Here is a 26,640-nt window from a genome sequence, read left to right on the forward strand (position 1 = left end):
CCTGCTAGCATCAATATTTTTCATTTGAGCCATTTTGTTGAGTGTGTAGAATCCCATTATTGTGTAATTTACTTTTTCCTGATGACTGTGAGATCGTACAGCTGTTGGTCTTTCCTTTCATTGGTGAGTGTTTTGTTTTTGGTTCTTTAAAAAAAAATGGTTTAAAAAGGTAGTCTACCTGTCTCTCCTTCCTTCTCAAGGTAAAATGTTTGTTACAGTCTGGCCCATTTTTAACTGGCTTCAAAGAATTGTTTTAAGCTTTTATTTTAATTCCATTTAGTGTTTTATTAGTTTCAGGTGTACAATTTAGCGATTCAGTAATTCTATACATTGCTTAGTGCACATCACCTGTTTGACCCCCTCCCCCACCTCCCCTCCGGTAACCATCAGTTTGTTCTCTGTAGTTAAGAGTCGAGTTTTTGATTTGTCCCTCTCTCTCTGTTTTTTCCCCTTTGATTGTTTTGTTTCTTAAATTCCACATGTGAGTGAAATCATATGGTATTTGTCTTTCTCTGACTTATTTCACTTAGCATTATACTCTCTCGCTCCATCCATGTCATTGCAAATGGCAAGATTTCACACACACACACACACACACACACACACACACACACCACATCTTCTTTACCCATTCATGTCTTGATGGACACTTGGGCTGCTTCCATATTTTGGCTGTTGTAAATAATGCTGCTGTAAGCATAGGGGTGCATGTATCCCTTTGATGTAGTGTTTTTATATTCTTTGGATAAGTACCCAGTAGTGTGATTGCTAGATTGTAGGGCACTTCTATTTTTAACTCTTGGAGGAACCTCCATATTGTTTATAGTGGCTGCACAAGTTTGCATTCCCAACATTGCAGGAGGGTTCTTTTCTTTCCACATCCTTGCCAACCCTGTTGTTTCTCGTGTTGTTTATTAAAATAAACCATTCTGACAGATGTGAGGTGATCTCACATTGTAGTGTTGATTTGCATTTCCCTGATGATGAGTGATGATGAGCATCTTTTCATGTGTCTCCTGGCCATCTGGATGTCTTCTTTAGAGAAATGTCTTTTTGTGTCTTCTGCCCATTTTTTAAACTGTATTATTTGGGTTTTTTGGGGGTGTTTGGTTGTGTAAGTTCTTTACATATTTTGGATATTAGCTGTTTATTAGATATGTCATTTGCAACTATCTTCTCCCATTCTGTAGGTTGCCTTCTTAATTTTGATGTAGTTCCGATAGTTTATTTTTGCTTTTGCTTCCCTTGCCTCAGGGGACCTATCTAGAGAAAAGTTGGATGGCCGATGTCAAAAATTACTGCCTGTGTTCTTTTCTAGGGTTTTTATGGTTTCCTTTCTTATAGTTAGGTCTTTCACCCATTTTGAATTGATTTTTGTGTATGGTGTGAGAAAGTGGTCCAGTTTCATTCTTTTGTGTGTTGCTGTCCAGTTTTCCCAGCATCTTTTGTTGAAGACTGTCTTGTTCCCATTGGATGTTCTTTCTTGCTTTATTGAAGATTAATTGACCATATAATTGTGGATTTATTTGTAGGCTTTCTATTCTGTTCTGTGTGTCTATTTTGGGGCCAGTACTATACTGTCTTGATCACTAGAACTTTGTAACGTAACGTTAAGTCCAGAATTGTGATGCACCAGCTTTGCTTTTCTTTTTCATAATTGCTTCTGCTGTTCAGCATCTTTTGTGGCTCCATACAAATTTTAAGATTGTCTGTTGTAGTTCTGTGAAAACTTCTGATGTTGTTTTGATGGAGATTGCATTGAATGTGTAGATTGCTTTGGGTAGCATAAATGGTTTTAAGGAATTCTTTACATATTCTGTCTATAAGTCTCTTGTCAAATGCATTCTGAGTATCTTCTCCCAGTCTGTGGCTTGCATTTTTACTCTTTTACTGGTGTCTTTTAATAAGCAGAAGTTCTTAACTTTAATGAAGTCAGATTTAATTTGCTGAAAAAGACTTTTCCTGCAACGCTAATTTTATTTTTGAGCTACCAAAGTGTTAGAGTTGTTGTTTTAAGTAGACAGTAGTACCTTGGTGTTACAAGAGAGATGATTGAGAATTACTGCAAATCAATAGTATTTATCAACAAAAGTGGCTAGGATTTTTATTGCTTTTTGCTTCTTTAAAAAAATGATGTAAAAAGAAGGTCAACATACTAGAAATATGTTCTCGCAGCTCATGTGAGAAACAAGTATTTAATTCCTTTATTATGTAAAGAATTCTAGCAAATAAATACCACATATAAATATCTGGAGAGAAAAATGGATTATAAAGATTAACAGATGATTTGTAATAAGAGAAAATGAGGGCAGAATCTTACCAAAATGGAAATAAACATTAGGTTAGGATGGGGAAAAAATGTTAAGCTTTACATGTTAACATAAAATGCGACAGAGATAAAATGTGCCCTATATCTTTAAATATTTAATTAAAATAATTGTTTTTGTTTGAGTATAGTTGATACACAATGTTACATTAGTTTCAGGGTTACAGCTAGTGATTCAGTACATCGCTCTATGCTCAGCACAAGTGTAGTCCCTCCGTCCAGCATACAGTGCTGTTACAGTACCACTGGCTATATTCTCCATGCTGTGCCTTTTATTCCCAGGATGTATACCTTTTAATTAAATGCTAAGTGTTAGTATTATACAGTTTTAGAAAATTATTCAAAAATTAAAATGTTTTAAAATGGATTTTCTTGTAGCTTGGCACTAATTTTATTATTTTATTAATAGTTCCTCACCTTAGAAATATTTGTCACTTCTTAAAATATGAGCAAGGTGTTTTTGGGTGGCTCAGTCAGTTAAGTGTCCAACTTTGGCTCAGGTCATGATCTCACCGCGCATGGGTTCAAGCCCCAGTCAGGCTGTGTGCTGATAGTTCAGAGCCTGGACCCTGTTTCAGATTCTGTCTCCTTCTCTCTGCCCCTTCCCTTTTCATGCCCTTTCCATCTGTCTGTCTGTCTGTCCGTGTCTCTCTGTCTCTCTCAAAAATGAATAGATATTAATAAATATAATATTATATTTATATTTAAATATTAAAAATATTTAATATTATCAATTATATTATTATAATTATATTTTATACTATATAATTATATATAAGTGATATTATATTGATATATTAATATTAATCTTATATAAATATTATGTTATAAATATAATAAATATAATAAATATGTGAGCAAAATAACATGTTCAGTATATAACCAAGAGCCAGATGTGTTAAGTCACCATACATTAGTGCCCTCAAACAAAAGTAAAATGAAGCACATTGATGAAAAATCTGGACATCGTATTGCAAAACAATTCCAACATGCCCACATAGCTGACCCTTTGGGGGCTTGTTTTATCTTGTGTCTGTAGAGTAGAGGCTGGTGAGATCCCACCACCTGACCAGCTCTTCAGGCATGCTCCAGCTGTCTGCAGGCATGTACAAAGCAAAAATTCGCACAGTGATGATTGTCAAACCTTTTCTTGAAAAAAGAGTTTTCTAACAATGTCATGGTTCTGTGTATTGACCAAGAAATGTCCTATCTTTTCTCATAGGTGAGATTATTTCATTCAATGTCTTCTATGAAATTTTTACCATTTGTACTTCAGTAATAACAGAAGACAAACAAGGTAAATGTGTGCTGGGGGAGGGCGGGCAGTGCAAAGTACAAAGTAAAAGAAAATGTAAATGGAATTAGAACTTGTAATATCCATGCTTACTTTTCAAATTCAGTGTATGTTGCATATAGTTTTATAGATCTTCTTAGCAAATTTTTAACGGTGAATTTAAAACTACCCTTATTTTGAGACCACTGTAATGCCTCTTAAAGTTTAATTCAGGTATGCAAAAAACTTAGAGGGAAGAAGTGTTTTGGGACCGTAAACATTCTTACCCTTCCTCCTAGTCTCCTTACACTCTTTGTCATGATTTGGTGTAAGTACTCACAGGGGTACTTCATTATCTTTATATATATGATCATCCGGCCTTCCCTCGAAGCCCGGGACAAACCTCGTCACATCATTTCACAGCCCAGGGACCTCAGTTTCTCATGTTTTTTTCTGGCCGGTACTCAGGATGCAAGGCACAGGATGATGTACCCTGACTCACTTTATTTTTGACCTCTACCTTGGGTAGAAAGTCTGCCGGTACTTGACCCTCGAGGTGTTCAGCTGTAGGTGACAATTCCTGACGGGAAGGATGGTGGCAGGTCACATGAGGTGAGGCTAGGACAGCTGTGTCCAGGTAGCTGACACAGTGGACCGAAGAACGACTCCTCATCCTCTTCAGACACCCTAATTTTACCTGGAACCCTGTGCGCTCAGATGATTGTGAGGGGATCTGGTCAGTGTGGCAGGCACAGCCGTTTGATCCTGTTAAGGCTTATGATCCTACGATGCTGCTTAATTCTTACTGTTGGACGGAATAGTCGTATCAGTAAACTAGAGCTATGTGTCCAGCTTTTAGTTAGAACCAGTGATGCTGTCATAACTGCCATGACATGTGTCTTCTTTCTTTATATTAGGTCATCTACTACATGGGAGAAACTTGGATTTTGGAATCTTTCTTGGGTAAGTAAAGGACGCAGTAGAACTCTTCTTCCGAAGAGTAGGTTGTATTCCATTGATGAAAAGTAAATCCCAAATCATGCCCAAAATAGGCCCAGAAGTGAAGATCCTGTTTCTTAGTTTTGAGACAAGACGGGCACACCGTTTGGGTCTGTAACGGAGTTGCACCTAGTGAACACACATCTGAACACACATGTGGAGGATTGGAGGCCCCAGATGCACATCTGGTTTACTGCTCGGAAAGGAAGAACAGTATTGTATTTTATGTCTTCCTAACTTTCCTGAAAAAACTAGAACAGGGCTCTGTAATTAGAGACCTACATTTGAATCTGGGGTTTGCTATTTAATAGGCTGTGTTATGTTGGGTTATTTAACTTCTCTGAGCCTCAGTTTTCTCCTGTGGAAAATGGGGGATACAAGCACTCCTGTTGCAAGGGGGGTCCCTCCTCCCCCCTTGAGGGACCAGGTAGGTGAAGACCTAATTTAGTGCCTGGCCATCGTCATCGTAATATTCACCCTTATTACCATCATTGTTCTTAAATATCACTGAAATTTGTCTTTTGTAGGTGGAACATAAATAATAATACCTGGGTCGTAACTGAGCAACTAAAACCTTTAACAGTGAATTTGGACTTCCAAAGAAACAATAAAACTGTCTTCAAGGCCTCAAGCTTTGCTGGCTATGTGGGCATGTTAACAGGATTTAAACCAGTAAGAAATCTACTGTTAAATAATTTTACAGGTAGCTCTGGGTCCTGCTTTTATTACTGCCTGTGAAAGGTGGGGTCTGAGGAAACGAGGACCTAGAAAGAATATGAAGCCTCAGTTCATCCCTTTGTACTTCTTGTCACCATCATAGGTATGAAGTTGCATGGTGGGGAAGAGTAGAAAGGGAATGAAGGCTTGTCTCAGGGAGACTGTCAGGAGGAAGAAGCATGTGGCTGGATGGTGAGGACCGGGAACGTAATGTAAACCTGGCATCTGGTCCTTAGTCTGCCACTCAAACAAGTTAGGCATGAATTCTCTGCATTTTGTTTTCCTTGTCAGGAAAGTGTGACCAATAATATTCCACCTACTCGTGTCACACGCTGCACGTGAAGACGCATTGAACTTAATAGAACGTGATGATACAGTTTTGACTCATCTTTGCATCCCCCCATCTCCCGTTCCAGGATTTGGTATACCAGTATAAAAAGAGGGGGCCTTAAACAGGATGGTTGAAGTTTCTGATCTCATTGCTTTGTCTTGTTTTCAGGGACTGTTTAGCCTTACGTTAAATGAACGTTTCGGTGTAAATGGTGGTTATATGGGTGAGTAGAGAGTTCTTAAATGGGAATTCCATAGGTGTTTTCAGAGGAAGGCTGAACTTTGTATTCTGGTTACAGCCTAACCTAATTCCAGGCCTGTGACACTGTGTGTATTTGATTTCTTCCAGGTATCATAGAATGGATTTTGGGAAAGAAAGATGCCATGTGGATAGGGTTTATCACTAGATCAGTCCTGGAAAATAGCACAAGGTAATCTGATTGCTTTATTGTCAAATTTAATATTTATTCATTTTAAAATTATTTTATTGTTTTTCTTGGAGATAATAAGCAACATAAAACATTCTGTTAGTTTCAGGTACAACGAAATGTTTTGGTATTTGGATATATTGTGAAATGATCTCCACAATCAGTGTAGCTAACATCCATCACCATATGTTGCTACAGAAATTGTTTTCTTTGTGTTGAGAACTTTTAAGATTTACTCTCTTAGCAGCTCTCAAACATACAATACAGTATTATTAACTGTCGTCACCATGTTATACATTACATCCCCAGGACCGACTTATTTTAGAACTGGAAGTTTGTACCTTTTGACCCCCATCACCCATTTTGCCCACCCTCTAGCAATGACCACTCTGTCCTCTGCATTTATGAGTTTAGTTTTCTTAGATTCTACATGTAAGTGATAGCATAAGGTATTTTGTCTTTCTCTGTCTCCCTTATTTCATGAGCATAATGCCCTTAAGGTCCATCCATGTTGTCACAGACGGCAGGATTTCCTTCTTTTTTATGGCCGAGTAATAATCATTGTATGTACACACCACAACTTCTTTATCCATGCATCCCTCAGTGGTCACTTGGGTTGTGTCCATATCTTGGCTTTGGTAACTAATGCTGCAGTGAGCAGGGGGCTGCAGGTATCTTTTAAAGTTAGTGATTTTGTTTTCTTTGGATATATTACCAGAAGAGGAATGACTGAATCATATGGTACTTCCATTTTAATTTTTCTGAGGAACCTCCATACAGTTTTCCAGTGGTTGTACCAATTGCATTCCCAACAGTGCAGAGTTCACTTTTCTCCACATCCTCACCAGTACTTATTTCTTACCGTTTTGGTAATAGCCATTCTATCAGGTGTGAGGTGATAACTCATTGTGGTTTTGATTTGCATTTGCCTAGTGAGTCCTGATGCTGAGCATAGTTTTCATGTACTTGTTGGCCATCTATCTGTGTATCGTCTTTGGAAAAATGCCCAGTCAGATCCTCTACCCATTTTGAAATCAATTTTTTTATGCTATTGAGTTATATGAGTACGATATTGTGATTTTTTTTTTTTTATAAGAGATAGATATTTGATCTGTTTTCATTTCTGGGTTCACAGCTCCCAAAATCCTTCAATTTCCTAAGTGTTGAGAGTGATCAAGGTGTCTTTTGTCATGTTAATGAGGCAACTTTTGGAAAGCACCAAAGGGTGGGGCCTGGTGACCTGTGAAAGAAGCCATCCATTACAGGGTTCCAACTTTCAGGGCCACTGGACATCCGGGAAGGGTAGAGGGGCTGGAGGTAGAATCAGTTGCCACTGGGCAGTGATTTAATGAGTCATGCTGATGTAATGGAGCCTCCATAAAACCCCAAAAGGTTTGGAGAGCTTCTGGGTTGGTGAGCACAGAATTTTGGGGAGAGCATACTCTGAGAGCATGGAAGCTCTGTGCCCTTCTCACCTGCCTTGCCCTCTTTATGTGGTTCTTGCCATCTCTTTATGTGGTTCTTGCTTCGTATCCTTTATCATATCCTTTAATAAACTGGTACACGTTTCCTTGAGTTCTATGAGCGACTGTAGGAAATTAATTGAAGCTAAAGAGGACCTTGTGGGAACCTCCAGTCTTAGCCAGTCAGCTAGAGGCACAGGTAATGCTTACAACTGGCTGGATGGGGCTTAGGACTGACCTCTGAAGTTAGGGATGGAGTACAGTCTTATAAGTTGAATCCTTAACAAGTGAATCCAATGTTATCTCTGTATAGATAGTATCAGAATTGAGTCGAATTCTTGGACACTTGAGGATGTCCAAGAATTTCTTGGTGTTAGGTACAGGGAACCACCCCATGATGTTAGAGTTGGGCCTAAGGATCATAAAAGAATGAGTTCTTTGCATATTTTGTATCTTAACTCTTTATCAGATATAAAATTTGCAAATACTTTTGTCCTTTTCACTGGATTGCCTTTCCATTTTGTTGATGGTTTTCTTGCTGTACAGAAGCTTTTTAGTTTGATACAGGCCCACTTGTTTTTGTTGCCTTTGCTTTTTGTGTCAAATCCAAAAATTCATCACTAAGACTAATGTCATGGACTTTATAGCCAAATTTTATTCTGGTTTTATGGCTTTAGGTCTTATGTTCAGTTCTTTAATCCATTTTGAGTTGTGTTTTGTGTATGGTGTAAGGTAGTCATCTGGTTTCATTCTTTTGCATGTTACTGTCCTTTCCCAATTGTATATTATTTGCTCTGTTAATTTAAATTGACCATATATGCATGGATTTGTTTCTGGGCTCTCTGTTCTGTTGATCATCCTGTTTTGATTACTACAGCTTTAAAATATAGTTTGAATTCAGGAGGTGTAATGCCTCCAGCTTTGTTCTTTTTTCTCAAGATTGCTTTGGGTACTTGGGATTCTTACAGTTAAATTTTAGGATTATTTGTTCTGTGAAAAATGCTGTTGAAATTTCAACAGAGATTGCACTGAATCTGTAGACTGCTTTGGATGGTGTGGACATTTTAAGAGTATTCTTCCAATCCGTGAGCATAGAATATCTTCCCATTTGTTTGTGTCTTTTTCCCTTTATTTTATCAGTGTCTTATAGTTTTCAGTATACAGGGCTTTCACCTCCTGGGTTAAGTTTCTTCCTAGACATTTTATTCTTTCTGTTGCACTTGTAAATGGGATCTTGTCCTTAATTTCTCTTTCTGGTAGTTCATTGTTAGTGTATAGAAATGCAACTGATTTTTGAATATTGATTTTGTATCCTGTAACTGTGCTGAGTTCATTTATTCTAACAGTTTTTTAGTGCAGTCTTTAGGGTTTTTGTGTAGAGTATCATATCATCTGTGAATAGTGACAGTTTTACTCCTTCCTTTCTGAATTAAATGCCTTTTATTTCTTCTCCTTGCCTAACTGCTCTGGTTGGGGCTACCAGTACTTGTGCTGAATAAAAATGGTGAGAGTAGACATCTTTGTCTTGTTCCTAATGTTAGAGGAGAAACTTTCAGCTTTTCACCATTGACTACGATGTTACTTGTGGGTTTGTCCTATGTGGCCTTTATTATGTTGAGGTATGTTCCCCCTAATACCCACCTTGTTGAGTTTTTATCATGAAAGGATGTTGAATTCTGTCAGGTGCTTCCCCTGAATCTGTTGAAATAATCACATGCTTTTTATCCTTCATTTTGTTATCGTGGTGAAACACATTGATGTGTTGATGTCGGTCCATTCTTGCACCCCTGTAATAAATACCATTTGAGTATAGTGTACGATCGTTTTAATGTATTGGTAGTTTATTTAAATTGCTCATATTAAAATAGAAAAATATTTTCTAGCTACATTGAATAATTATTTCAGAATTTCTTAGGTTAACTTTTGACATTCATAGGGAGTTCATGGTGTGTGTGTGTCTGTGTGTGTGTGTGTGTGTGCACGCGCGTTTAAAGCAAATGAGCTCCTTTATTTAAAAAGTGCTAGGCATAGGGGCGCCTGGGTGGCTCAGTCAGTTGAGCGTCCGACTTCAGCTCAGGTCATGATCTCACCGTTTATCGGTTCGAGCCCCGTGTTGGGCTCAGTGCTGACAGCTCGGAGCCTGAACCCTGCTCTAGATACTCTGTCTCCCTTTCTCTCTCTCTCTGACCCTTTCCCACTCATGCTTTGTCTCTCACTCTCTCAAAAATAAGTAAACATTAAAAAAAAAAAGAAGAAGAAAATAAAAGAATCTGTTTCTCAGATACTTTTGTTTTCCCTTAGTTTCCACAACTAAATATTTTTCATTCCAAGTCCACTAAAAATGTTTACTCTTTTTTTTAAATGTTTCTATGTAGTTATGAAGAAGCCAAGAATATATTGACGAAAACTAAGATATTGGCCCCAGCATACTTTATCCTGGGAGGCAACAAGTCTGGGGAAGGTTGTGTGATTACGAGAGATAGAACACAATCTTTGGATGTATATGAGTAAGTACATTTGTTCAAACAAAATAAGTAGAAACTAAAGCATAGACTGACATATTTACAGGTTTAAGGCATGAAACCTAGTCAGAATCTCTGTTTGTATTTAGACTCAACCCCAAGCAGGATAGATGGTATGTGCTACAAACAAATTATGACCGTTGGAAAAGTCCTTTCTTTCTCGATGATCGCAGAACGCCTGCAAAGATGTGCCTAAACCGGACAACTCAAGAGGTACAGTCACAATGTCCTATGTAGAAATAAATGGTAACGTTTGAAGATTATCTTAGTTGTGGCATTTTTCTTTGGCCTTTGAGGAACTTATAAACTTCCTGTTATACAGTATCTCTGGACAATCTGTACTGAGTTTTTGTTTCATTTTCAATTGAAAGAGCAAAATTTTACAGTACTTGCCTTTTTACTCTAATGTTGGGACACCACTCTGTAGCTGAATGACAAGAATTAAAGAGGGCAGGAGGAGAGAGAAAAAGTGACACATTAGAACCATTAACTCTTCTAACAGTGACCCCAAAGGAAATTCTTTTAGGGGTTTCTGGGATGTTGACTGAAGAAAGCCTTTGTTTCTAATAGCCCATTGTGTGGATAACCCTCCTGACATCAGCATTTAACTTAATGAACAAAATTACTTTTGTGTTTTAGAATATCTCATTTGCGACCATATATGATGTCCTGTCAACAAAACCTGTCCTCAACAAGGTATTTTTAAAATATATATATTTATAATTTTTAATTTTAATAATTTTAATTGTAATTTCATATTTTTAAAACATGTATGTATATAATTTACTTTTAGGGAAATAACCTGGGCCTGTGTTTTTAGCTCTCCCTGTTATCGTGGATCAGTCAGAGCTAGAACCCCCAAGTCATGTTCTGCTTAAGGTTGATTTTTAAAAATGTTTTTTGTGTGACTAAAACAGTCACTCCTGGGATATGACAAACCGATTAGTGTGGTTTGAGGTCCAGACTGATCAGAGTATGGTCTCTGGTTTTACCTCCATGACGTTTCAGTTAAATACAGCCTTTTACCTTCGACTTCTCCCTGTCAGAAATCTCACACTGTACACTACAATTAGCACCTAGAACTCAATGAAGTCTGAAGTCAGTTTTCAGATGGAGCTTCGTGCCTGAGTTTCCCCCGCTGTGTTAGAGACGCGTTAAGGAGAAGGATGGCCACAGCCGGGCTGTTTATCCTCCACGGAACCATCAGGCTCTGCGTGAGCTGAGGACGTGGGGTGTTACAGCACTGGTGGTGAAGCACCGTGCTACTCAGGAATCAGATCTTGTAAGGAGTTAACGGGATTCTCTCCAGAGCCTGTTTATATTCATGACCTGGAGTAATGGTTCTGTTGAAGTCAGTTGTTTCAATTATTATTGTTTTGCTGTGGCATTCTTAAATGGTGAGATGTAAATATTAACTTATTAACTATTTGGTTCTTTGTATATTTATTTTTGTATCTTTGTATACATACCGTTTATATACTATTTTATACTAAGTGTATAGAAATGCTAATGTAAGTCAGGACGTCGTTGAATTGGAAACATTTTTCAAATAAAAGTCACTTTTCTTTCAGCTGACTGTATTCACCACCCTGATGGATGTTACCAAAGGTCAATACGAAACTTACCTGCGGGATTGCCCAGACCCTTGCATAGGTTGGTGAGCACACACCCGGCGTCTAGAATGCTGTGTGGCATGAAGGTGGCAACTCACCCGTGTCCGAGTAGTACGGCTGTCTGACCTCCTTCCAAGACTGAGACTCGGGGCAGTTTCTCTTTGGGGCATGAGTCCACAGACCATTTTTGCCCTAACAGTTGATTACTCTCATTTCCGGTTAACTTCGTTACAGAAACCAATCACCTAGAATTTGCGGTGTCACTCCACTTGGACGTTTGGGGACAGGGACCTCGTGGGGCCCCCCTCCACAGAATAAAGCCAGAGTCCCGGTGGGCACTGACTCCGGCACGTCTGTACACCATTCCGTCTTTCGCTTTGATCCACGTATTGCTATGGTTTTCCGTACAGCAGTCTTTTCCTTCTGATTCTTTTCAAATTAACGTACCATGGTCTTTGCTGTTTTTGACAGCAATGTGGAGGAGACAGACATCCACCTGTGTAGTTCTCTTAACAGGCAGTAGGACTGGAGCCTTGACCCTGAATAGAAGTACTTTTTTTGGGTTCATGAAGTAATCCGTATGTGAAGGCAGCCTTTTGTACACAGAACTGAAACGTTCCCTTTTTCATGATTAGTCTACCTCCCAGTCACTCCAGGCATTTGTTAACTTCAAAAACTGAGTCCTAGGTTCTGTGAGTTAGTAGTAAACAGGTCAAAGCCTTGTGGAAATCGAGAGGTGAATCCATAAACTCTCACAAATGTTATTCACTTAATACATTTTTAGTTTGTCTTTCTGATCGTGTATTTCTTAAAAACCTTACTAAAAATGTCTTTCAGAAATCTGTTTATGAAAAGCGCTGACGGAATGTGTTAACCTTTCAAACTTTCACACAGTTAACTGTGAAGTGCATGCCAGTTGGGTGAGACTGTATCCACTTCATTTTGTGTAACGTCACTTGTATTCATGACGCTCAATAAACAGTCGTTGGAAATAGTGTTGGCAGACACGTGTGCCGACTCAGTGTGGACCTACGTGCTGGAGATCCAAGCTGAACATGCCTGAATTCAGTTACAAGGCTTGTGTAGGTGGGTTCTTCAACTTAAGACGCACTGGTCACTAGCTGACGTGACTAATCCTTTCGTCTCAACCCGGTGTTGTCAACAGTGTGTAGGTGTCCAAAGGCTACTTTTCTCCTGGGAGGAGGAGGTGCTTCCACAAAACTGTAGGGATGCTCATGTTAGCTTAGTGAGGCTAGAGGAATTACAGGAGGATTTGTGTTAAACTTCTAATTCTGCCCCTGATAAAAATGAAATGAGGCAAACGTGGATTTTTTCCTGAAATAATAGCCGTCCTTTTGATATGTATAATAAATAGGTGAGATGCTGTTTCAGACCCAATTTCCTCAGGACTCATCAGAGAATATGGAGGAAACAACTAGCATGGAGGTTTTAGGTAGCATTGTTAGGTGGCAACAAAGCAGTTATAAATTAGGATACGGAGCATAAGCCTATTTGTGTATGTCCTTGTGTCTACAGTGTAGAAGGATGACTGGGAGGGTGTTTACCAACATGCCGACAGTGGTTCCCACTGCTGGCTTAACTTGGAGAGGACACGTGAATGGGATGGCATGCATACCTGGTTTTCCCATATGTCTCTTTACCGTCCTTCACAGATAGTGTTTTCACAAAGAGGTCTGTGGCGACCCTGCGTCATTGACGCAGGTCTGTCGGTGCCATTTTCCAACAGCTTTTGGTCCCTTTGTGCTGTGTCACATTTTAATAATTTGTACAATATTTCAGACTTTTTCATTGTTATTGTATTTGATATGGTGATCCACCCCCTGGCCATTCGCCCATCTCTCTCCCTGGGCCTCCCTATACCCCAGGACACAACAGTCTTGAAATTAGGCCACTTAGTAACTTGTTTATTACATTGATTTATTTTTGTGAGACAGATTGAGACAGAGCTTGAGCAGGGAAGGGGCAGAGAGGAGACACACAATCCAAAGCAGGCTCCAGGCTCTGACCAACTGTTCAGCGGCACAGAGCCCGACTCAGGGCTCGAACCCACGAACCATAAGATCATGACCTGAGCTTGAAGTCAAGACACTTAACGGACTGAGCCACCCAGGCGCCCCAGCCCACTTAATAACTTTACAGTGGCTTCTAAGGGTTCCAATGCAAGGTAAACCATACATCTCTTTCTTTTTTCCTTGGAAAGTCTATACTGCTTATAATCCCCTTAGTTCCCCACCACCCCCACCTTCTCTAGCAACCACAGGTTCTCTATATGTACAAATCTGGGGGGGCGGGGGGTTGTTTTTTAGATTCCACGTATGAATGAAGTCACATGGTATTTATCTTTCTCTTATTCCACTTAGCAGAATACCCTCTAGGTTCATCCCTGTTGTTGCAAATGTTAAGATCTCATTCTTTTTTACAGCTGGGTAATACTCCGTTTTATATACATGCATACACCACATCTTCATTCATCTATCAATGGATACTTTGTTGTTTCCATAGGTTAGTTTATTGTAAATGATACTGCAGTAAACATAGGGGTGCATGTATCTTTTTGAATTAGTGTTTTCTTTTTCTTTTTCTTTGGGTAAATAGCCAGTAGCAGAATTATTGGGTCATGTTTTAATTTTTCCAGTGTTTTCCACAGCGGGTACACTAGTTTGCATTCTCAGCAGTGCGCGAAGGTTCCCTCTGCTACACATGGTTGCCAACACGTTACATCTTGCCTTTCTGATACTAGTCACTTTGACTAGTGTGAAGTGCTATCTCATTGTGGTTTTTATTTGCATTTCTGTCATTAGTGATGGTGAGCATCTGTATGTCTGTTTTGGAAAAATGTCTTTTCGGATCGTCTACGCATTTTTAATCTTTTTTTTTGCTATTGGGTTTTAGGAATTCTACATATATTTTGGATATTAACTCTTTATTGGTTACATCATTGACAAATCTCCCATTAAGTAGGTTGCTGTGTCTGTCACTTTAAATCAGAAGCTCACAATGACACAGCTCGCTGAGGAAGGCACATAGAAAGCCAAGAAAGACTGAAAGCTGGCCCTCTTACGCCAAATGGGCAGGCCAGGTTGCGAATGCAAGTAAGTTCTTGAAGGAAACAAAGTGGCATTCTGGTGAACACATGAATGATAAAGGGAGACGGCCTTATTGGTGATAGGGAGAAAGTAAGTTTGAGTGGTCTGGATAGATCATCAAACCAACCACAGCATTCCCTTAAGCCAAAGCTTAATCTAGAGCAAGGCCCTAACTCTTTTCAATCCTGTGAAGGCTCAGAGAGGTGAGGAAGCTGCAACAGAAAAGTTGAAACCTGGCAGAGATTGGTTCATGAGATTTAAGGAAAGAAGCCTTCTTCATAATATAAAAGTGCAGGATGAAGCAGCAAGTGCTGATGTAGAAGATGTAGCAAGTTATCCAGATAACTGATGCAGGTGTCTAAACAATATATATTTTTTTTTAATTGAGAGAGAATGTGCGAGTGGGCAAGAAGGGCAGAGGGAGAGAGGAAATCTTAAGGAGCCTGATGTGGGGCTTGATCCCACAACCCTGGGATCATGACCTGAGCGGAAATCAAGTCTCACACTCAACCGACTGAGCCACGCAGGTGCCCCTAAACGACAAATTTTCAGTGTGGGTGAAGTAGCTTTCTTTTGGAAGAAGATGCCATCCAAGACATTCATAGCTAGAGAGAAGTCAATGCCTAGCTTCAGAGTTTCAAAGGACAGGCTGACTCTGTTAGGGGCTATCGAAGCTGGTGATTTTAAGTTGAAGCCAATGCCCACAGGCCATTCTGTAAACAAAGCACATCTGTTGGCAACATGGTTTACTATTTTAAGCCCATGGTGGACACCTAACAGCTCAGAAAAAAAATTTTCTTTCAAAATATTACTGCTCATTAACATTGTACCAAAGAACTCTGATGGCGACGTACAACATGATTTATGTTGTTTTCATGCGTGCTAACACAACATCCTTTCTGCACCCCATGGATCAAGGTGTATTTTTGACTTTAGAATCTTACTTTTGAAAAAATACCTTTTGTACGGCTATAGCTGCCACAGAGTGATTCCTGAAGTGGATCTGGGCAACATACACTAAACCTGGAAAGGATTCACCATTCTAGATGCCACGAAGAACATTTGTGATTTGTGGGGAGAGGTCAAAATATCAATGTTAACAGGAGTTTAAAAGAAGTGGATGCCAACACTCAAGGACGACTATGAAGGTTCCAGGCTTCAGTGGAGGAAGTAACTGCAGATGTGGTAGAAATAAGAGAATTAGAATTAGCTTGATGATGTGACTGAACTGCTGCATTCTCATAACACTTGAATGGATGAGGGGTTGCTTCTTATGGATGAGCACAGACAGTGGTTCCTGGAGAGACAATCTACTCCTGGGGAAGATGCTGTGAAGACTGTTGAAATGACAAGAAAAGAATAAAACTTAGTAAAACAGCAGGAGGGCTTGAGAGGATTGACTCTAATTTTGGAAGAAGTTCTACTACTGGGAAAATGCTATCAAACAGCATAGCGTGCTAGAGAGAAATCTGTGAAAGGAAGTCAAGACAATGGCAAACTTTAAGAAATTGCCACAGCCACCCCAGCCTTCAGCAGCCATCAACATTGAGGCAACACCCTTTATCAGCAAAATGATTACAACTTGCTGAAAGCTCAGATGACGGTTAGCATTTTTTTGCACTAAGATACTTTCTAATTAAGGTATGAACTTTCCGATATAATGCCATTGCACAGGAAACAGGGTACAGTATAAACATAAACTTTTACATGCCCTGGAAAACCAAAAACATTTGACTCCCTTTATTGCAATACTTGCTTTATTGTACTGGTCTGGAACCAAACCTGTAATATCTCCAGTGGATGCCTGTATCATTTTTTTAAGTTTCTTTATTGAGAGAAAGAGAGAGAGAGAGAGAGAGAGAGAGAGAGAGAGAGAGAATGAATGAATGAATCCTGCAGAGCCCAATGTGGGGCTAAAACTTATGAACCGTGAGAACATGACCTGAGCCGAAACCAAGAGTCAGACACTTAACTGACTGAGCCACCTAAGGTGCCACCAATGTATGCCTGTATTACTTTTGCCCCATTGTAAAACTAAAAAATCATAACTTGAACCATTATTAAGTTGGGGACTGTCTATACACTAGGTATGTTAAGAGAGAACTCTAATTCAGGCTTGATAACGTGATTTGTTTTCAAAATATCCAAATCAAGAACTTTTTGTAAAACTGTTGGCCCAATTTGAATATGGGATAGCTCTGACTATGAAAATGTTCTCTATATACTATATAGAATAGATATAATTAAGAAATAGAGTATAGCTACAGTGTAAGAAAAATGGTCTCAACTGTAAGTCTCTGGCTAGTTGATACGTCACTCTTTTTCATGTCTTTTCCGTTTTGTTTTGACATTTAAAATTGCCAAATAAGCCATAACTCTGAAATAAATTCTAAAGCATAAGTGACTATGTCAGTTTAAATGAAAATGCAATTCAGGGCTGTATGGAGGATATACATTTATTAACAGTGAAAAAGCATTTACCCAAAGTGAATGTTACAAAATACAAAGAGTACCTGCACAGTCCAGTGGGCTCACTAGTTTAAGCATTATCTCCACCTGCACAGGATTCTGTCTCACTCATTTTGACCTTTCTCCCTCTTTTATCTGTAACCAGATTTTCAACTTAAAAATGAAGAAACAGGAATCCTGAATGCCTAACCTCTGAGCAGTAGTTACTAAGGAAAATGTAATACAAGTTATCTGATCTTAAGCCCCAAGTATTTTAAAACTGAATTATCTTCTAAAATAGAAAACAACAGACTAGGTTACAGCAGCTATAACACAAGTCAAATAAGTTAGATAAGGTCCACAGCTTCTAGAGTAATAACTAGGAAGTAAAGTTCTTCCACCGTACCTATCTTTCATAGGCATGTAGAGAGAGACAGAGCTGTACCACGAAGGCTTGGCTTGTGTGCCAATATGAAATTCTCCCCTTTCCGTTCGGAGTCTACAAGACATATAAATATAGAACTTGAGTATCCATATAATCTGTCGTTTTAGTTTCCCAGAAGTCAGGCCAACTGGGTAAGAATTCCTGATTCTGGAATGATAGTTCTCTGAATAGGTTTTATTAATGTCGGAGATCTACACCTCACGTAATTTAATTAGTAATACAGTAAATGTCCTCAGAAATCCTCAGTTAACAGACTCCCTGATGAGCATTGTAATTTTACAATCAAGTATCAGGCAACTAAGAATTTTAAAGGAATACCAATGAAATGACTTTCTTATGGCATGTTTCAGTAAATTGTTATTAAGTTTTAAAGACTAATTGAAATTAAGTCTTCATATTTAATTCGAGAAACCTGTAAGGTTGGCTTGATAACAGGCTCGGTGAAGCCTCCCTCAGGTATAGGTCAAGTTTGCAATCTAAAGGTAATTCACCTTTAAAAACTGATTTATTTAGTGATGAAGAAATCTCATAGATGTATCTCAAAAGCCAAGTTTGTCTAAAGGCATACAGAGAGTTAACATTCTGCTACATAAAATTTAGTTCTGTAATCCCTACTTGAAGGGGTTTGGTTTTTCATTTAAAATTAATCATAATGTTAACTGTTTGTGCAGAAATACTCCCTAATTACATAAAACCTTTTTTTTTAAGGCTGTGGCAACATAGATAGGAATTGATTTCTGGAAAATATTTATCTGATAAGTATGTAAGTTCGAAGTACTAAGGACATGTGTTCTGAACTTAATCCAATTTGAACAGAATATTAATATATATTTTATAATAACGTCACCAATATCCTGGATACCTTTATAACTTGCCCTATTCTCGCACAGGAATAAGACAATGCAGGCATTTAAAAGAATATCAGACCCAAGAGCAGCAACACTCATACTATCTGGAAGCCTGGCCTAATGGCTGCTCTTTATATTAACTCGTCTATTTGTCTAACTCTTGACTGTTGCTCTTCTCTAACTATCCTAACCATACAGAACAGTGACTTCCTGTTTAGAATTCAACATCATTTCCAAAAGAGATTACTTTACAGATAAGTCCAACTTTATTTAAAACTACATCTTAAATTTAACAATACTAAACATCACAATGGGAGAGGGGAAAAAAAAAAAAAAAAGACCAAAAAGAAAAAAAGAAAGAAAAGAAAAACAACCCTACAGTGTATCAAGGCTTGAATCTGTCCAGAATTCAGTTTCTGATGTTTTAAACTGCCACGGGCAGAAATCAGCACACCTATCAAGAATGCAGTGTCAAACTAATTTACATTTTTATACAGATCAAAACAGACGTTTATTTAGTGCCATGTTCATGTATGCATTGACTATGTAAAGCAAGTTAGATGAGCCTCTGAAGACCTCTCATACACTTTGGGCTCCCACTGTTTCTGAAAAACAGAATGAATGCATTATAAATTACTGAATTAAGACATACTAGAATTTACTGTTCTCGTACATTAAAGTTATTATAAAAATACTAATGTAGTTTAAAAACAGGTGAGAGTTTGTTTGAGGACAGCAGACTGACCAGATACTTCATTTCTCTTAAAAAAACTCCACTAGGAAAAAAACGGTAAAACTGATGAAATCCTGACCAAGAAAAGTGGCTGTGAGGGAAAAGCAGGACAGGGGACAACAAGCCCCCAGGACGCTAAAAGCAGGCAAGTGGCGCAGTGTGGGGCGAGAAGGGCTCAGCCCAGACCCCCTGAGCAGGGGCAGCTTTGAGACTCCAACTAGCAGAACTGGGCTAAACCACTGGGAAATCAGTTAAAGGTTTGACATTTAGTATTTCTAGGGAAAACAAAAATAAAAAATCTTAATTAACTGGCTGATGAATGGACAGAGAACAACAAGAAAATCCTTTGATTTTGATGCAAGACACGTTCTCATCTGAGTGGCCCAGGGGCTAAGCCATTAGATCGATACAGAAAGAAATCTGGGATTACTACTGCCTGGCTCTGCAACGAGACATACTTACACAGAATGGTCTTCAGAAAAAGTATAGAAGTTTTAACTACTATAGTTATAAAAATAAAATGTGTGTTTGCTTTTATAACCTTAATGTAAGAAGAAGAGTAAAACTGAATAGAGAAAGCAGGAGGAAAAGGAGGCAGTGGCTGAGTAATGACCAAAGCTGATAGAACGAGCAACCAACCACATATACTTAAAATAACAAAGGTATCCTCAAACAGAAAAACCAAAAATAATAATCGTGAAAGGAGAGGTAGGTCCAAATACTCACTTTTGATAGGGAAGATAAGAGATGTCTGAATTTTTTAAATTAAGAAAAATTAAAACGATATTATTTAAAGATAAACAGTGTCTCATCCAAAAGAACTAAAAACCAGTAATTAAAACAAATGGGCTCCTCCAATTATCCTTAAGTCTTTTGTACCTTTCCTTCTTAAACAACATGCATCCATTACCTTGCTAAAATTCAAGATTTTAAAAATAGAAAATTATCTGATAATACCATTTTATACCTAATTTCTAAATTCGGCAGTGGACTAGACTTTTTACAGAATTATGCTTCCTTCCAATATTTGGCTTAAATCTTCCAAGTACTATGAATGGATGTGAAAAACAAAATGATGGTATCAAGAATCACTAATTTTTCAATATGATTTCGTTGAAATTGGCAACTCTTACCAGGTTCTTTTAGTGTCTGAGAATTCCCAGCTAATTCTTCAGTCTGCATTTCACATAATATTTCACCAGATAAATGGTTTTTCTGTTCTTCCTCTACCATTTTCTTCCTTAGGTCTGCCTTTGGAATGAAAACAAAAAACAAAAACACCTCAAAATCAGTTTTCATCTCAGTAGTAGTATTTGTTATATGAAGACAAGTTTAATTAATTAACGAAAGCAAAATACCTCTGAATATATTGTCAGTTTAAGTGGTAAATCTTCAACTTTCACGAAGTCTTCTTCATCAGATTTTTGACTTATGTTACCAGACTCTGCTTCCTGTAAGATAAATTATATTTAATGAAGGCAATCCACTCTATCTCTGGATCTAAGCCTTTAAAGTCATCCATGCCAAGAGATAAAGTGGATTCTTAGACATAAGTACACATCAGTAATTCCATCCTGTTTGTTTTTGTCCTGCGTTCAACTCCATGAAAAAACAAAGCTGGCGTGCACAGGAAGGGCCATGCACTTGCAGCTGTGGACATACTACCGAGCACATCTGTCTCCATTTGATAAAACAAAGAGCCAGTTTATATAGGTTCAAAGAAAAAATAGCAGTTACACCGAAGGCTAAAATAATCAGAAGAAAAACTGTGGTTTCTTGATACGATTATGGAACGCATCAGAACTGGATCTAGCAGACTATCAGTAAACATTTATAGGCTTTCAATAGCAGCTCTGTGGAAGCTGAGAAACATGAGGTATGAATCTAATAACTCCCTTCTGTGATCTCTTCAGTGTTTCTTTGAAACCTGAAATCTTTTATTCCCCTAGTTTCCCTTTCTGATTTTTAACAATATCACTGTACCTATTACCCAAGTGGAAACCTTAAATTTTTCTTCTTCAACATTTCTCACCCATCTCTCCCTCATTCATCTCGAACTTGGTGTCTCTATGCATGGTAAGGGAGCTTCCTAACATCACCTCCTTGACAACAAATCTTATACAGTCATCAGATTCATCTTCAAAAAGCATGACTTTGGCCATTTGACTTTCTTGCACAAGAACCTTCAGTAGTGGCCCTGGCCTAAATTTCAAATTCAAGTCCCCTCTATAATCAAACATTAACTTAATTTCAATTGACTGCCTCCTATAGCAACTCTATGCACTCATCAAATTAGAGTAAGAATAAGTCTAACAGGTAACTTTCAGAGTTTAAAATAATTTTATGATGTAAATTTTATGGTGGTAAAGCAATCAAGACAGTTAAGAAACTCTACTAATGTTTCGGGAATATTATAAGCTGAGAAATTATCAAATCATAATTGTAAATACATCTGTAAGAAGAAAGTTGATGTTAAAAAAAGTGAAATACGTTCCTAAGGCCTAAAAGTACATTGTTATAAATCCCTTAATTTTTGCTGACAAGTTTATAAAACACAATCTGAGATCCAAAAAATAACCTACTTACTATAAAAATTAAATTGAAACAAAAATGTCCACGGTAAAAACTCAACTTACACCCTAAGTATAGATTTGCTACCATATTTTTCTGTCATTTACTGTATAGAGATAAGGAGTCTACTGCTGTCAAACTGTGAACTTTCAGGTTTATCAAGGATTTATGAAATGCTCTAAAATAATTAAGATGTTAGACATGGATACTGTGAGAGATTAACGGTGACCCGCGTATCATCTGTCCAAATCTAAACTTGGAATGAACTCTGAAGACTGCCACCTAAAGCTCAAAATTATAAAAAAGAAGAGCTTTTAGGTTTTGAGACAATCATCTTAATTTACTATCACCCTTCTGTTCAAGTTTAAAATCAGTTTGAATACGAAAACCATCTTGGCAGTTACTAAGCCTAAACACAAAGGAAAGTTCTGCGTACAGACTGTAAATGTTAACTTGGAAATGGAGAAATACACACAGAAATGAAATGTAAATGATACGTACATAGTCATTCACTAACACTGGAGATTCAGTGTCAGGACTTCCGGCCAAAGAGCTTTCAGGGGTTTCCTGGGCAGATTTAACTTCTTTGACTGCAGGCACCAAGGTTTCAATTTCAGTTAAAGGTAAAGGCAAAGGGTTAGGCTGTTTAGATGAATCAGTGGTAGTAAGAGAGTCCTTTTGGATGGCGCTATTTAAAGGTTGCTCATTTTCCAAGATGTTGAGGTAACAGGGTTTCACAGGAGTGCTATCTTGGTCATCTGGCATCAAAAGAAAGTCTTAACATTAATGTAATGAAAGAGCTATTAAATTTTACTATTATACCAAATAGGCAGTATATATGAATGAGTAATCAAGATATTTAAAACCCAAAAGAAGAGGCAGCTACAAATTTTCCTTATCAATGGTTCCTAAAATTAGTTCATCAGATTCATCTGGGGATGTTTTAAAAATTAGATTTCTGAAATCCACCCAATTTCTAATGAAGTAGGATATATTCATGAATAATATCCAGGAATGGGCATTCTAAAAAATCCCCCACACTTGTAGCTAAAGATGTCTTCTTTAGAGACTTTTTTCTGTCTATTTGTCAACTCTTATTTAACAAGTGTTTGCCGAAACAAAGCCCTCATGTTTTCTACAAAGGATTTAGGGGAAGGAAAAAAGACATACTCCAAGTTACGTTAGATAAGAATTTAGTTGGGTTTTTTTGTTTTTTGTTTTAGTTTTAAGCACATAAAGGGCACTTTAGATAATCTTAAAATTGAACACTTTAGATTTCTTGCCTTTACTAGTAGTGGGTTCTTGTTCTGATGGGACATTTTTGCTTTCTCCTGATTTTTCAAAGTCATGTTGTAGTACCTAGAAGGAAAAAGTGATGTCTTAATAGCAGGGCCTGAAATATATGGCCACTATATAGGAGATGGGTTACTACTGTAAGGTTTTTGTCCAACTTGAGACCTTCATACAAGGGTATTTAAAAATATCTTCTGAAAGCGTTTCAAGAAGGAGGCATAGTTGCCACTGTTAAGATGGCTAAGTAAAAAGGCTTCCCTTTCTTCTTAACCTCAAAATAATAGAGAACTAGAGTGTTATGGATTCTACTATTTATTTATTTTTCAAATCAGACTGGATCATGAATGACACTAAAAGACATCTGCTTGTATGTAGATGTTCAGTGAATGGAAGAGGAAGTGAGCAGGAGGGAGAAAGATGAAGCAAAGTGCCTTCAGCAAGAAGAGAGAACAGTAACATTCACCGCATGCTTGGAAGTACCAGATTCTAGGAAGGAAGGAATACATTGTGGGTGAAAAGGGGGGGTGCTGGTGGTTCTTTGAAACCGTTTAAAGAAGACGCAAACACCAGGTTCCCTCCCCAAACTCAAATAGAAAATGGGAGATTATATTTTGGGTAAAGGGAATTAGCCTCAGACCCGGGGCTGCCAGGGTGGGGTGCAGAAAGCACAAATGAGGACAGGATAAAATGTCACACTGAAAACAGAAGCATTCAGAAGTCTGTGCAGTGATGGGACACTGGGCGTCATTTCCACATCAAGCTCCAGAAGAGCAGGCTGTCAAGGGGGTGTATCTACCTCCTCTCTGGCAGGAGGACAACGGATGACCCTTCTGGGGAGAAACTAAAACACCCCAAAGAAAATACCAATAGGTACTAACATTTGGGATTTTCTATCAAAAAGCTAACCATCTACCTAAATGCCCTCCCGTGAAGCCCAGAACAACCCCAATCTGCTTTATGCTGAGTCATTTTTTAATATAAACACTAAAGGTACCACAGGCATTTGAAGAAAGCCTGCAGGTGAGTAAGAGAAGACAGTGCTTCCTTAAAGTAGCAGCATGCTATAAAAAAGTAATCAGAAAATAAAAGTATATAGAAATTAAAAATATGACATTCACATAAGTATTAAGGTCAAAAAACCTCCCAGAAAGTAAAACAGAGTAAAGGGACACTATAATGAAGAGAGGAGATTAGAAATTGGAAAATTAAACCAGGGGCACCTGGGTGGCTCAGTCAGTTGAGCATCTGACTTCAGCTCAGGTCATGATCTTACAGTTCCTGAGTTTGAGCCCCGCATCGGGCTCTGTACTGACAGCTCGGAGCCTAGAGCCTGCTTCAGATTCTGTGTCTCCCTCTCTCTCTGCCCCTTCCCTGCTCACAATCTGTCACTCTGTCTCTCTCTCTCTCTTTCAAAAATAAATAAAACATTAAAAAAAAAAATTAAACCATGAGGGCCAATAATGTCTGACAATATTAATTCTAGGAGGAATGAAGAGAGAAAATGGTGGGGAAGAAATACAGAAAAAGAAAATTTACCAAAATGAAGGACATGATAATGATTGCTCACAGACCCCCTGAGTACCCAGTTTAGTGACTAAAAAAAGACCCACAACAATGTGCATCACTGTAAAACTTCAACACAAGTCCAGGGGAAGCTCCAGTGTAGGAAGGAAAAGATACAAAGAATCACAACTAAAAAAGGCACTCGCCTTCTCAACAGCAGCAATGAAAACTGGAAGACGTTGGAAGACAGAGCAGTTGTCTCTCAAAGATCTGAGGGCAATGATTTTTAACATGGAGGAATTTAAGATTTTCTTAGACATCTAAATACAGCCTCAAAATATTTATCTTTTATGCACTTTCTCTGAGAGATACGTGAAATGTGCTCCACCAAAATGAGGTGAAATGATAAGACTGAATTCTCAAAACAGATGTAATAAAGAATGACAAAGGGAATCCCCAGGCTCCTAGCTAGTGAGCATGTCTAATGAAGAGCCAACCCAAGATGGAGCAGGAAGAACAAAACTGACAGACTGATTCATGTAGAAAATTGTACTGAGAAGTGTATACAGCTATTGGTGGGCAGAGCAAAGACTCGGGTATGTGGTCAAAGGAAATTAGGTCAAAAAAAAAAAATTGAGACAAGTATTAATTTCAGGTGAAAAAAATGTACAAGACTAAGCAATAAACAGTATTTGCTTAGTTCAGCAGTAATATTTATGCAGTTTGGTTACATCTACGGGTAAATGCAGATGTAAGCTAAAGACACAATTAAACAAGGAGGACGGTATTAATATAATTACACGAGGAATCATTAAGTGACCTAAAAGGCTTCACCTGCTATAACAGGAAGTCAACAGAGAATGTCTAATACATAAATAAATAAATACAAACACATTATTCAGAAATAGAGTTAAAGAGCCAAAGAAATCATACAAAATACTCCCTGTGGAACAGGATGAGGTGGAGGCAAGAAATGGAATGATTTTATTTTGTCACATACGATTTCCATGTATGACTAGGAAATACATAAAGATAAATGAAAAATCCAGCTCTTCTGCAGTAATCTCAGTTTTTATGACCTTTTACAAAAAAAAAAAAAGACTAAAGTGCTTTAAAAGTAAACATTGCTAAATACAAAATTAAACTAGTGTTTCATTTGGATTTCAATAAGGATAGTAAAGAGGTCTGTTTACTCATGAGAGTGAGAATAGGGAAGCTGTAAATTTTGACACCTTTAAAAAGGAGCTGCCTTCAGTACTTGAAGATGACTCGGGGAAGGTGTGTTAGTCCCAACCAGAATACCTGATCGTCGTGTTCAGTTTCTTCCGCAGTTTCAGTGTTGGCCTGAAGTGAAGTCTGAACATCTACAGGTCCCTCCTCAAATTCTTCTATCTCTTCATCTTCATTCTCATCTTCTCCACTTCCGTAATTCGTCAAAGCCTGAGTTTCAGCTTTGGATAAGTCTAAGTTGATTAACACACAGTTTCTAGTAAATTTCCATCACTAAATCGTAGTGTCAGCTACCACATATTGCATTCCTGCACCGCACAAGTCCTTTACAACTAGTATCTGAAACCTTCCAAACCGTAAGCACTAGAATACTGTGGCACAGAAAGGGGAAGTAATTAGGCAGGGCCACACCAAAAAATCCAGAGTGGCTGACACCTACCTCTGTAATCACTACACTCCCCCCAACTGTGTGAATAAATGACCTATAAAGAACTTGCATATACACCTAGTACGAGCCTTTCCACTTACTAATAGACACCGGACATTCTTCACTTTCTTCATCTTCCTCTTGTTCAGAAACATCAGATCTCACGTTTTTGGGACCGTCACCATCATACATCTCAGATGTTTGAGTCTGCTTAACTGTTTCGGTCTCATCCTTGTCCTAGTCACAAATAAACATAATTCCTTAAAATACATTTTAAAAACGCATACAGTAAGTCTGCCAAAAAAAATTAGTCATTATCTAATAAAAAATACAAAAAGTAATTGTTTTTAAAAGAAACTGAAGT

General features: G+C 38.1%; 2 protein-coding genes across 22 annotated transcripts in view; one reads left to right on the top strand and one right to left on the bottom strand.

Moving 5' to 3' along the window:
* Positions 1-12,674, top strand: part of ASAH1 (N-acylsphingosine amidohydrolase 1) — a 49,623-nt gene extending 36,949 nt beyond the window's left edge. For all 4 annotated transcript variants that reach the window (XM_007098982.3, XM_042983020.1, XM_042983021.1 and 1 more), the window contains 9 exons: positions 3,549-3,623; positions 4,517-4,562; positions 5,126-5,270; positions 5,815-5,869; positions 5,995-6,076; positions 9,912-10,043; positions 10,148-10,271; positions 10,698-10,754; positions 11,630-12,674. In XM_007098982.3, coding sequence (XP_007099044.1) covers positions 3,549-3,623; positions 4,517-4,562; positions 5,126-5,270; positions 5,815-5,869; positions 5,995-6,076; positions 9,912-10,043; positions 10,148-10,271; positions 10,698-10,754; positions 11,630-11,719 — 806 coding nt within the window. In that variant the 3' untranslated portion in view covers positions 11,720-12,674. The remainder of the gene's footprint in view (positions 1-3,548; positions 3,624-4,516; positions 4,563-5,125; positions 5,271-5,814; positions 5,870-5,994; positions 6,077-9,911; positions 10,044-10,147; positions 10,272-10,697; positions 10,755-11,629) is intronic.
* Positions 12,675-15,251: 2,577 nt separating this feature from the next.
* The window catches only part of PCM1 (pericentriolar material 1), an 81,894-nt gene continuing 70,505 nt past the window's right edge, over positions 15,252-26,640 (bottom strand). For 11 of the 18 annotated variants that reach the window (XM_042983024.1, XM_042983026.1, XM_015545150.2 and 8 more), the window contains 7 exons: positions 26,378-26,513; positions 25,922-26,082; positions 23,107-23,182; positions 22,325-22,581; positions 20,611-20,703; positions 20,386-20,503; positions 15,253-16,115 (listed from right to left, as the gene is read on the bottom strand). In XM_042983024.1, the coding sequence (XP_042838958.1) occupies positions 16,018-16,115; positions 20,386-20,503; positions 20,611-20,703; positions 22,325-22,581; positions 23,107-23,182; positions 25,922-26,082; positions 26,378-26,513 (939 nt within the window). In that variant the 3' untranslated portion in view covers positions 15,253-16,017. Of the gene's footprint in view, positions 16,116-17,216; positions 19,125-20,385; positions 20,504-20,610; positions 20,704-22,324; positions 22,582-23,106; positions 23,183-25,921; positions 26,083-26,377; positions 26,514-26,640 lie in introns of those variants that run through there. The other 7 variants (XM_015545154.2, XM_007098981.3, XM_042983036.1 and 4 more) reach the window with 2 other exon arrangements.

The sequence above is a fragment of the Panthera tigris genome, chromosome B1 (genome assembly GCF_018350195.1).
Source record: "Panthera tigris isolate Pti1 chromosome B1, P.tigris_Pti1_mat1.1, whole genome shotgun sequence".
NCBI classification, from domain to species: domain Eukaryota; kingdom Metazoa; phylum Chordata; class Mammalia; order Carnivora; family Felidae; genus Panthera; species Panthera tigris.